General features: G+C 36.1%; 2 protein-coding genes across 3 annotated transcripts; one reads left to right on the plus strand and one right to left on the minus strand.

The window, feature by feature from the left end:
• Positions 1–7,027: 7,027 nt before the first annotated feature.
• On the plus strand, positions 7,028–11,737 carry LOC106422387 (probable transcription factor At1g44810). Its single transcript, XM_048776957.1, has 2 exons — positions 7,028–8,311; positions 11,516–11,737. Exons 1-2 carry the CDS (start codon positions 7,084–7,086, stop codon positions 11,524–11,526), a joined length of 1,239 nt encoding a protein of 412 aa, XP_048632914.1. The 5' UTR covers positions 7,028–7,083; the 3' UTR covers positions 11,527–11,737.
• LOC125575425 lies at positions 8,534–11,509 on the minus strand. 2 transcript variants are annotated; one of them, XM_048776956.1, is made up of 3 exons: positions 11,342–11,509; positions 10,199–11,053; positions 8,534–10,113 (listed from the first exon to the last, which is right to left on the minus strand). In XM_048776956.1, the coding sequence occupies exons 2-3, from the start codon at positions 10,830–10,832 to the stop codon at positions 8,687–8,689; spliced, it is 2,061 nt and encodes a 686-aa protein (XP_048632913.1). In that variant the 5' UTR covers positions 10,833–11,053; positions 11,342–11,509; the 3' UTR covers positions 8,534–8,686. The 2 variants fall into 2 exon arrangements, with proteins under 2 accessions (XP_048632913.1, XP_048632912.1); XM_048776955.1 differs by having other exon boundaries at positions 10,199–11,509.
• Positions 11,738–11,986: the final 249 nt, after the last annotated feature.

Below are 11,986 nucleotides of genomic sequence, written 5' to 3' on the forward strand. Positions count from 1 at the left end.
TTTGCTACAGGAAGGATAATTCTCGGATAGACTGAAGTGGTGCAAAACACTGACTTCAATAAAGTTTGGAAATGTGGCAGATGTGCCACTATTTACAAACCTGTGGGGATACTAGAAGGTTTTGCATTGCCTTGGTCATGGTTGCATAATCCTTCGGTTGCTAACAGAGCCAATGGTTTACTTCACCCTGAAGAACTTTTTGTACAGGCTTGGTACACCCCCAAGACGAACGGTTAACTCAACTCGGTGGTTTGATATAAGCTGCGGGTGAATTAAATGATGGTAACTTCTGGATTGATCTCCCTCAGGAAGACGAGGAAGTAACAAGCAACCAAAAGGAAATATTGAAAGCTAAGGGCTTTATGTCCACGTGAGACCAGCATAAGTGGGATATTCACAGGCATGTGATGTGGACTTTCTGTCTGTTTATTGGCACATCGACGCTCAATCCACTTTACACATGACCGCATCAGGGAGTACGTTGGTGACGTCGAACATATTGCCTTCCAAATAAGCAAATTTAACGGCTAGGTTACTTAGATGTTCTTCTCCCAGCATAGCCGTGGCGGATCGGCTGATATATTTGATCTTAAGTTACTCAAAGGAAGCAAGAAACCATTTATACCTTGATCTTCGTCGTCTCTTAGGGATAAAAGTTTGCTAATTCAGATGTTCCTACCAGAATGACAAAATCATCACTTTTTAGCTTATTGACCGAAAAAGTATTTTCCAATAAAAAGTTCCTAGAAATGGTTAAATTGTGCCAAAATTAACCTTTCATATTTTGGAAACAAAAATCCACCATTTGATTATGGGAATAAAAACTTTCAAAGACAAAGAAATGAAACAACGTTCTGTATAGCATATATGTTTTTTGGTATGAATGAGAGGTTGTTTTTAAACAGTCTTACAATAAATAAAATAATTATGAAAAAGAGCTAAAAATTCTCATACAAAAAATTTATTTGAGCTATGGTTTGACGACGTAGCTAAAGTGAAAAGCTACGGTTTGACGTAGTTAAAGTGAAAAATATGTTAAAGAGAATACCAATTGAAAAATATAGGTTAATAATTTATTTATTTCTCCTCAACAGCTTTAATGAAAAACTGTCTAACTAATCTCTCAGAATTCTATGAAGAAACATTCAAAATAGATGTTTGGAAATATGACTATGACTGATATGTTATTTTGAGATTTCTTTTATTGCATAGAAACAAAAACAATTGGATGTGATTTTTAAGACCTATTCTTATGATTATTATATCGTATACATTACGTTGTTTTTGTTTGGACTAATCCATTGTCACATTACGGTTGCGTTTCACTGATTTAGGGCCTGACTGGTTTAAACGCAGCGGTTGCGGTTGCGGGAGTTTGTGGATGCGGACGGTTGCGGTTTTTAGCGGTTTTAGCCATAGGTTTTGCTACAGGAAGGATAATTCTCGGATAGACTGAAGTGGTGCAAAACACTGACTTCAATAAAGTTTGGAAATGTGGCAGATGTGCCACTATTTACAAACCTGTGGGGATACTAGAAGGTTTTGCATTGCCTTGGTCATGGTTGCATAATCCTTCGGTTGCTAACAGAGCCAATGGTTTACTTCACCCTGAAGAGCTTTTTGTACAGGCTTGGTACACCCCCAAGACGAACGGTTAACTCAACTCGGTGGTTTGATATAAGCTGCGGGTGAATTAAATGATGGTAACTTCTGGATTGATCTCCCTCAGGAAGACGAGGAAGTAACAAGCAACCAAAAGGAAATATTGAAAGCTAAGGGCTTTATGTCCACGTGAGACCAGCATAAGTGGGATATTCACAGGCATGTGATGTGGACTTTCTGTCTGTTTATTGGCACATCGACGCTCAATCCACTTTACACATGACCGCATCAGGGAGTACGTTGGTGACGTCGAACATATTGCCTTCCAAATAAGCAAATTTAACGGCTAGGTTACTTAGATGTTCTTCTCCCAGCATAGCCGTGGCGGATCGGCTGATATATTTGATCTTAAGTTACTCAAAGGAAGCAAGAAACCATTTATACCTTGATCTTCGTCGTCTCTTAGGGATAAAAGTTTGCTAATTCAGATGTTCCTACCAGAATGACAAAATCATCACTTTTTAGCTTATTGACCGAAAAAGTATTTTCCAATAAAAAGTTCCTAGAAATGGTTAAATTGTGCCAAAATTAACCTTTCATATTTTGGAAACAAAAATCCACCATTTGATTATGGGAATAAAAACTTTCAAAGACAAAGAAATGAAACAACGTTCTGTATAGCATATATGTTTTTTTGGTATGAATGAGAGGTTGTTTTTAAACAGTCTTACAATAAATAAAATAATTATGAAAAAGAGCTAAAAATTCTCATACAAAAAATTTATTTGAGCTATGGTTTGACGACGTAGCTAAAGTGAAAAGCTACGGTTTGACGTAGTTAAAGTGAAAAATATGTTAAAGAGAATACCAATTGAAAAATATAGGTTAATAATTTATTTATTTCTCCTCAACAGCTTTAATGAAAAACTGTCTAACTAATCTCTCAGAATTCTATGAAGAAACATTCAAAATAGATGTTTGGAAATATGACTATGACTGATATGTTATTTTGAGATTTCTTTTATTGCATAGAAACAAAAACAATTGGATATGATTTTTAAGACCTATTCTTATGATTATTATATCGTATACATTACGTTGTTTTTGTTTGGACTAATCCATTGTCACATTACGGTTGCGTTTCACTGATTTAGGACCTGACTGGTTTAAACGCAGCGGTTGCGGTTGCGGGAGTTTGTGGATGCGGACGGTTGCGGTTTTTAGCGGTTTTAAAAGATTTGTATGACTGGTACTGCGGTTAAAAATTGGTGCGTTTGTGGGACACTTATGACTGGTTAACTACCAAATGCGGTAACGGTCAAATAATAAATTAATAATATTTATATTTAATATACTTATAAAAATATCAAAAATCATAAAATTATAATAAATATAAAATTTATATTTAGAAAGTTATAATTTTAATAATAAAAAAATTTATTGAAATTATTTTACTATAAAATTTTAGAATATTAATTAAAATATAATAGATATATTTTAGCTGGAGCCAGCTTTTGAATTTATGAGGTTCGGAGCGGTTTGAAGCGGTTTAGACCGATTTGAGTGATTGTTGCAAACCGCCAACAACCGCTACCAACCGCAAAAGCTGCGTTTGCGGGTGGTAGCGGGAAAACCAGTCGCCCCCTTAATAAAGGTCAAAACGAAACCAAATTAAGAAAGTTAAGCACTGAAAAAACATTTTAAATATTATAAGTATCCCTTGATTGTTAATTAAAAAGATATCAGCTGATCTTAAAATAAATAAATAAATAATTTTTTTTTGCAGTTTACCAGTTTCTTCTTATAAAATCCAAATAAACAAAACAAAAGAATAATTAGATCATAACTTATAAGATTGAATTATCGATTTTTTTCAGTTTACTCACCAACTTATCTGTATTCTATAATATTAATAAGAAAATAAAAAATTTGTTGTTCCCTAAAATCTTCACAAATTAATTTGTATTTCTCTAATGATTTATATTTTAATTAACAGTCCAAGTGTATGAACAAAAAAAAAATTAATTGTAGTTATCATATATGCTCATATATAAATGCAAAATTAACTAATCTAATCTATTAATTTAGGGTCCTATTTTTTATCTACTACAAAAAAGTCATAGGAGGACCATTCTAATAACAGCTTTAACATATTAAATTACATTTATATATGAAACTACTTAAATTAAAATGTAACTATCAGACTTATGTAGAAAATATATCTAACTTAATAATCATCAGACAACACAGTCTATTCTCCTTAAGTTTGTACTGTATTTTCGACCCATAATCCCATGATGCTAACCCTAATCTGATAAGAAAAGTCTGTGTTCTTCGCGATGATGATGCTCGAGTTTCTTCACCGTTACTGAAACGGATTTCGGTATGGTTTTTTGGTGTTTAATCCCATTAAATCTGACGTCCACTACGAGTTCTTCAATGTGTGGTTTGCGTCGGCGAAGCTCTACAAATTTGGGTATAAATATGTCCGTATTTTTCTGCTAGAATCATCCTCTCCTCATATCTCTTCTCTTATCTCTCTTAGAGTAGACTAATTCGCTGTTTAAGGGCTAACTCGAGGGTGTTTTTCTCCGATTTTAAGTCCGGCAAGTGTTCATCCGTTGTCGACAAGTTACACATAATAGAAAGCATAAACTCTACAAGGTTTAGTTTAAACTGTTTTTTTTTGTTTTGAGTTCCGCAAAAGATTCTGCAAATCAATTAATTATGTATCTTAGTTTTTAGAGATATTGTGATTATTGTAATGATCATGTTGAGCCAAAAGTTCTAAGAATTATATATGTTGCAGTTTTTGTCTTCTTATGAACCAACTCTTTTTACCACTTTTGCTAATGTCTAAATCAAAATTTTCAGATCCAAATTGTGAAACGGTTGCACAACGAGTGGGTAGAGAATGCAGATCGATGGGTTGCTGGATTTCTGGAAATATTTGAAGACGGTTTCATAAGAAGGTAAGTCAAATTGTGAAGGCACTTTCAACTAACAACACATTTACAAGTTTATACTAATGTTCTGTCTAAGCTTTGATTCTAAATAACAAAGGCCTTAAACGTTAACAGGGGACTGCAATCAGAGGGGGTATCCAAGGGAGGTTAATCATAAAATTCCCAGAAACAAACTGGAGAACGGTGAGGATGATGACGCAGACGATCAATTCTATGAAGAATATTTTGACCATGACTTGGGCAGGGATGAGGATGAAGATGAACGACAGACGATCAATTCTATGAAGAATATTTTGACCATGACTTGGGCAGGGATGAGGATGAAGATGAGACGATCAATTCTATGAAGAATATTTTGACCATGACTTGGGCAGGGATGAGGATGAAGATGAACGACAGACGATCAATTCTATGAAGAATATTTTGACCATGACTTGGGCAGGGATGAGGATGAAGATGAACGACACTATGTGAGGATAAGGATGTTGAAGAAGAGGAAGAGAAAACTGTTAAGACGGATGGAAAAGACAACAAGATCATTTTACTCATGACATGGTTACTAAAATCCTTTAGTCTCTTACTCTATCTCTTTTTATCTAAGTAGAATGCATCTACTAGACATATAATATCAAATGTTTAGAAAGGGATCAAGGGTTGCTTTCTTGATTTCGATGAGAAGATCATATATGGTGTCTTAACCATGATCGCTTGCTTGATAGGAAAGGAAGTGACAAAGGCATTGTGCATGATAACGATGATGTAATAAGTCGAGAAAATCACAAGGTCTTGAAGAACAAAATAGGAGGTCAACCTCTATTCATAAGTCACGGTTGGATTAAGTGGGGATGACCTAGACACCATGGCTGAGCCATTGCCAAGGGTGAACAAGAAGGGTGGTAGGGTCAGTTACATGATCAAGCCAAGGTTTATGAGCTTCAAGCCATGTTTGCATGGGAAGCAACATATATAACCCACTACTCTACAATTCATGGGGCTTACTTTCATGGTTTCAAGGAAGCCAATAGGCTTCTCAAGCAAATAGGCTTCTCAAGCATTAAAAAGTGATCTTTGAGTGTTTGTTTTAAGATATGTATTTTTGGTCAATGTGTTTAGAAAAGTTTAATCAGTTTTGTAAGATTTTTTTAAGAGAGAATAAACTTATATTACATGTCACGATTTTTTATCGAGTAGGAAGCATATAAGAGAAGTGGAGAACAGTTGTAAACTCATCCATGAGTTTTCAAAGAGTTGAGAAGGTTAGAAAACACTTTCTGAACATCCATAAATAAATTGAAATTCTTTTTAATAAAAACATTCCGTTAAACATAATTATGCCCCACAATTGATCTCGCAATGGAGTTTAACTTAATGTTTCACATGATTAAAAATTGCTCACAACAACCACAAATTCAATTCAGACATGATAACATATAAACAATTGTTCTAAAAACATATAATGTTCTAAAAACCCAAAACAAGTATCCATTTTGTAAAAAAAAAAGATATACAAAATACACCATAAAAATTTCAAACTTCAGAAACAATTGTTAAAAGTGAATTAGTCAAACTGAATGACAATGTACCCAAACCACGGGGTACCTTAATCTCATGAAGCTTTAACTAAGCTATCTACTATAATAGTCATTCAATAATTATAGCAACACACAATTGACCAACCAATTATGGATTACTAATTATCAGAAAACATACAATAAGAACACCACATATATCTCATACGTAATCACTACATATCCTAACATTATTTTAAAAAACATAAAAGTTAATATATAATAATCTTGCAAAAGCTTACATAAAAACCACACAAACAAGATATAGAATAATCATACATTACCCCAATATTTTTCTCATCTATATTTTCCTAATTTATATTTACAAGTTAGTTTGCTTTTCACGGGTTTATTTATGGTCATCCAACTCCAGAAAATCACAATAAATAATGTAATGCCACATTCAATTCTTAATGTAATTAAAACATAGATTACTTAACAAAAGAAAAATCATTTTAAAACTTTTAACCACAAAAAAATCATATTTTTAAAAATAACAAGTAATATTATCTTAGAAATCATATCTAAATTTTCGAGATAGCATGGTTGATTTAATATGTATATTTTTAATTAATAAAAATTTATATTAAATATTTATTTTAATTATTTAAATTATTTTCTAATTTTTATCCCGCCTGTAGGGCGGGCCCGGCCCTAGTGTATAATAACGATGCATCATGTATTTATAAACTTTTGTTTACAGAAATTCTTTATATTAATATTCTGATTAGTTCAAACTTTTTGATATTTATTATAGTATTTTTCTTTCTTTTTTTTCTTCTTGGGGTAAGAATTTTTCATATAATAAAATGAAGGCAGGCTAAACGATAATGGAAATCCAAGAGACATAGTTCAGAAAATAAAAATAGTAAAATTAAAATACAATGGAAAACCAAGAGACGTTTTAAATTTGTTGTGTTTTCTTTCTATAAAAAAGAGAGGAAACGATGAAGCCAAACAAAACTCACTCACAAGTGACACCTCTCAAAAATCGGAAGAAGAAAACAAAAGAAAAAGTGATGACTGTCGAACATCTCCAAGATCAGCAGAGTGCGTCTGCAAGCGACGAAGATTCCGTTGAAAACTCTTTGTCGTCTGAAGAAGAAGAAGAAACCGATTCCAAAAAGGGTGAAACTTCCAAGACAAGGGCAAACTCTTCGTCTCCAGTCACCAAGCCACCTCCCGCAGATTCGAACAAGGTTGAAACTTCCAAGAAGCGCTCTAGTGAGACAGATGAAGGAGAAGAAGCGAAGAGGGTTAAGAGGGTTTCACTTTCAGGAGACGGCGACAACAAAAAGAGTACATCTTCCTCGGAAGAAGAAACCGATTCTGAATCCGAAACCGAGTCGGTCGCAGATTCCAAAATTGTTGAGACTTCCTCTAAGCCCAAGACCACGGCAAACTCTTTGTCGGAAGTAGCAACTGTTTCTTCCAGCTACGAAGATTCCTCTTCCTCGTCGGGAGATGAAGAAACTGATCCCCCTGTCCCGAATCCAGTTGTGGAACCTCCAGCAGATTCCAGCAGAAAGGTGGTTGAAGCTTCCTCGAAGAAGCAGCCATCTATTGAGACAGATGAAGGAGAAGCAAAGAGGGACACTAAGAAAAACTATTTCCAGAGAGTTTGGACCGAGGAAGACGAGATTGTTATTTTACAAGGGATTATCGACTACCAATTCGAAACTGGGTCAAACCCTTTTGATGACAAGAACGCTTTATATGAGCTCCTGAAGAAATCTGTCAGTTTTAATCCTACCAAAATCCAGTTCTTGGAGAAGATCAGGGGCTTAAAGAAGAAGTTTGACAGCAATCTTGGAAAAGAGAAGAAGAAAGGAGAAGAGTTGGTGTTTTCTAAATCTCACGATCTTGAGGCTTTTCGTTTGTCAAAGTTTGTTTGGAAAGATCATGATGGTATCACGGCTAATGCCATTGGAGTTGAGCCTGCTGTGTTGAAGCTTGTTGAGCCAAAGCAAGGGTCTGTTTCACTTGTTGAGTCAGTAACTCGTTTCGGTATGGATGGTCTTGTTGCTAAAAAAGGTTGGAGTAGGCTTTCATCAGAGGATAAGAAGAGTCTTGAGGAGGAATGGGAAGCATTGGCGCTTGAAGAATTCAAGTTCTACTCTAGAAAGAGCCGTATCATTCATGATGCGATTGCAAAGATGGCTGAAGCTTCCCAACCAGACCCTGTGGTTAAAATAGCGCCTCAGAGCATGAGGCGAGGAAGAGGTCAATCTCGCCTCTAGCTATAGCGATCGCCTAGGCTCGCCTTGAGGATTTGACGCACCACCTACACAATACAAGCAAGATTAGTAGTTATCTGTTCATATTTATACATTCATGTTTATCCTAAACCATTAAAATTAAAAATAATCATATCTGTATAAAACTAAACATAAAACATGCAATTAAACGTTCAAATCTTATAGAAAAAATAACTGAGTAAAAAAAAACGTCATCATAAAACTCAGAAACAAACAGAAACAAACAGAACTTCAGTCTTCAAAACAAAGTCATAAAAATAAACTCAGAAACAAATAAACTCAGAAACAAACTTCAAATCTGAAAGTCCAACTCCTGAAAGTTCTCGTACTGATTGTACTGATCCTCTTCCGCTAACACATTCCCCACATCTCCAACATCTTCTTCAATTTCATTCTCATCATCCTCATCAATCAACACCAATGGAGATGATGATGATGATGGCCTTTGGGAAGCTCTTTGGCTTGGAGTTGAGCTTGCAGCTGAATTCTTTCCTTTTTCACTCCTACTTAAAGATCCTCTAGTAGGGTAACTAGGCTCCTCAGCTCCAGAAGCTCTGCTAACCATTTCCCATGTGAGATCATCATCTCCATACACTAGATCAACATGCTCATCAGAATCATCTCCTTCCATTCTTCCTACTAGCCACTCGTTACAGTCATCAATTTCATCTAAAAGGACAGGATCAATCGTGTCTTTCAAATCGTAACGGCGTTTCAGAGCTCGGTTGTACTTAACAAAGACCATGCTGTTCAACCGTTCTTGAGTCAAACGATTCCTTTTCTTAGTATGGAGATGCTGAAACACGCTCCAATTCCTCTCACAACCGGTTGCACTACACGTGAGACTAAGAACCTTAACCGCAAAGTCCCGAAGTGTTGGAGTAGATGCTCCATAAGACCACCACCACTCTGCTGGCGCCTTTGTTGCCCTTTGTCTTATCGCCATGGGATGGCCAAACAGTCCAGAAGCATTCTTAAATTGTTCTAGCTCCTTAAGTATCACATCTTGAGTTGTAACTTTAGGAACCAGCCTCCCAATGGCGTCGTATAAACCTTTCATAACTTCTTCACAATTCACCTCAGGTCCTTTGTACTGAAATTCAGGATTCAGAAAGTGACCAGCAGCATGCAACGGCTGGTGGAGTTGACAGTTCCATCGCTCATCTATTATTTCAAAGACACGCTGGTACTGATCTTCTCTATGGTTGAAGGTTTGTGCAATGGTTTCCTTAGCCCTGTCCATTGCTTCATAAATGTACCCCATAGCTGGTTTTTTCTCTCCATCTACCAGTCGAAGAACTTTAACTAACGGGGTAGTCAAGCCTAGTGCATAAAGAATATTTCTCCAGAAGCTGTCCTGCATAATAATCTGCTTCACCTTCTTTGCTCCTAATTCCTTTGACCACTTTGAATCAATCCACTCTTGAGAATTTACAAACTTCCTCAAGTTGTTCTTCTGGCGGTAGTACGATGAAAGTGTGATGAATGACGTTGCAAACCGAGTGACTGCTGGTCTATGTAAATTTCCACCGCCTGTGAATCTTCTCATCGTATTTACCATAGTCGGACGAGTGTAGATGTAGCCATTCATGAAGATGCTGCTTTTTATTGCAGCTTTAATTGAAGGAATCTGACCTATATCTTCTAGCATGAGATCAAGGCAGTGTGCTGCACAAGGAGACCAATATAGATGTGGTCTCTTAGCCATTAGAAGTTTCCCTGCGAATAAGCAAAATATTATCAGATTAGCAACAAGAGAACTAAAAAACAGAAACTATAAGATTGAATAGAAATAAAAACATACCAGCTTTAATATAATTTGAGGCATTGTCAGTAACAAGTTGGACGACGTTAGACTCTCCAACTTCATCCACCACATTGTCAAGCATGTTAAAGAGCAGATTTGCATCTTTCACAACCTCTGAAACATCAACTGATTTCAGAAAAACAGATCCTTTTGGAGAGTTGACAAGGAAGTTGATGATGTCTTTTTGAACCACTGAATCGCGCCATCCGTCCGACATGATTGAACAACCTTTAGCAACCCAATCAGCTTTGTATTCCACCAACTGTTTCTCAGCTTCTTCCACTTCTTTTTTCAAGAGAGGCACTCGCAGTTCATACATGCTTGGTGGTTTAAAACCAGAACCATATTGCCCTATAAGCTCACACACCTCTTTGAAACTGTCATAAGTAATAGCATAGAAAGGAATTCCAGCATCTATGAACCATCTCTCAATAGCTCTACAAGCTTTGTCTCTACTTTCTTTATCAGATACTCCTCCAAAAACTTCTTTTCTATCTTTTCTTCCTTTCAAGACATCAGGGGGAGTTGGAGCAACAAACCTGTCCATAGGACCCTTACGCTTCTTCAAGTTAGGCTGAGTTGGGTAAACGTCATCTTCTTCATCATCATAACCAAAGGCTGGTTCCATCATTCGGACACTGGCTTTGGCTTTCACTGCATCTTGCTTGCCTTTCAAGAAAGTTTTAACTTCTTCATTCACGTGATCTGGAACCTTGGGACAGAGAGTTACGTCATTGTAGCCTCCAGCCAGATGATGTTTAGCACGTGAGACTCCACCATTTGTGATTTTACCACAAAAGTTACAATGAAAACAGCCATACTTCTTAGGATCAGGTGTTGCATATTTGTGTGCTGGATCAAGTTGTTTAGAAGGAGTTGACATGGTGATAAGAGAAGAGTGGGAGATTAGGAGAAAGAGAGCAGAAAGAAGAAGCAGAAGATTTAGAGACTCTTGTCTCAGAACAAGACAGACGTAAAAGAAAGAGAAGCGTCAAGCGTGACCATATATCAAAATGTTAAGTCATTAAATTAGATTTTAGGTGAATGTTTTTTTGGAAACATAAAAAGAAACTAAATATTTTATATTAATCATAATTGCTTGTTTTAAGTAGGCAAATAAATTAGAAATAATAATCTTACCGTTAACTACAAGTCGTTGAGGCGTTGAGACGTTGAGGCGTGCAAGGCGTGCAAGGCGTGAAGAGGCGTGCGCCTCATGAATTAGCCTCGCCTCAGGTCCTCAAGGCGAGAAACCCAGTTTTGACCTCGCCTCACGCCTAGGCTCGCCTAGGCGTCGCTATTTTAAACACAGACCAGACCATTAGATTTATTATTCTAAGATTGGTTATTTGAGTATCTCTTCTAAACTCTACTCTCGTGACTTCCATCTGTGTTGAAAGGCACCCAAAGGACTTTTTATTATCTAGATTTTGTTCTTCTTGATTGATTATGTTGGAATCATCACATTTTTTTCAAGTTTGATTTTGGTTCCTTGCTATCTTCTATCAAACTATAACACAGCGTTTACTTGGTTTATTTGCTTTGCTAAATAAATGAAGGACCAAATCTGTCATGTCTAATACATAAAAGGATTCAGTCCCAATCTCATCAAGTCATCCGTGATTGTTTTCATAAGCTTCCTCCTAGAGCCAAACATTGTTTTGAAAGCAAGTTCAGATAAAGCACGTGTACATGCTTATGTTTCTTAATATATCTTGATTAAACAAATGAATGAACAATAATCTCACATTTGGTTTCCAGGAGGCGAATGATGCTGCTTTGTGT

Source organism: Brassica napus, chromosome A3 (genome assembly GCF_020379485.1).
Source record: "Brassica napus cultivar Da-Ae chromosome A3, Da-Ae, whole genome shotgun sequence".
Lineage (NCBI taxonomy): Eukaryota > Viridiplantae > Streptophyta > Magnoliopsida > Brassicales > Brassicaceae > Brassica > Brassica napus.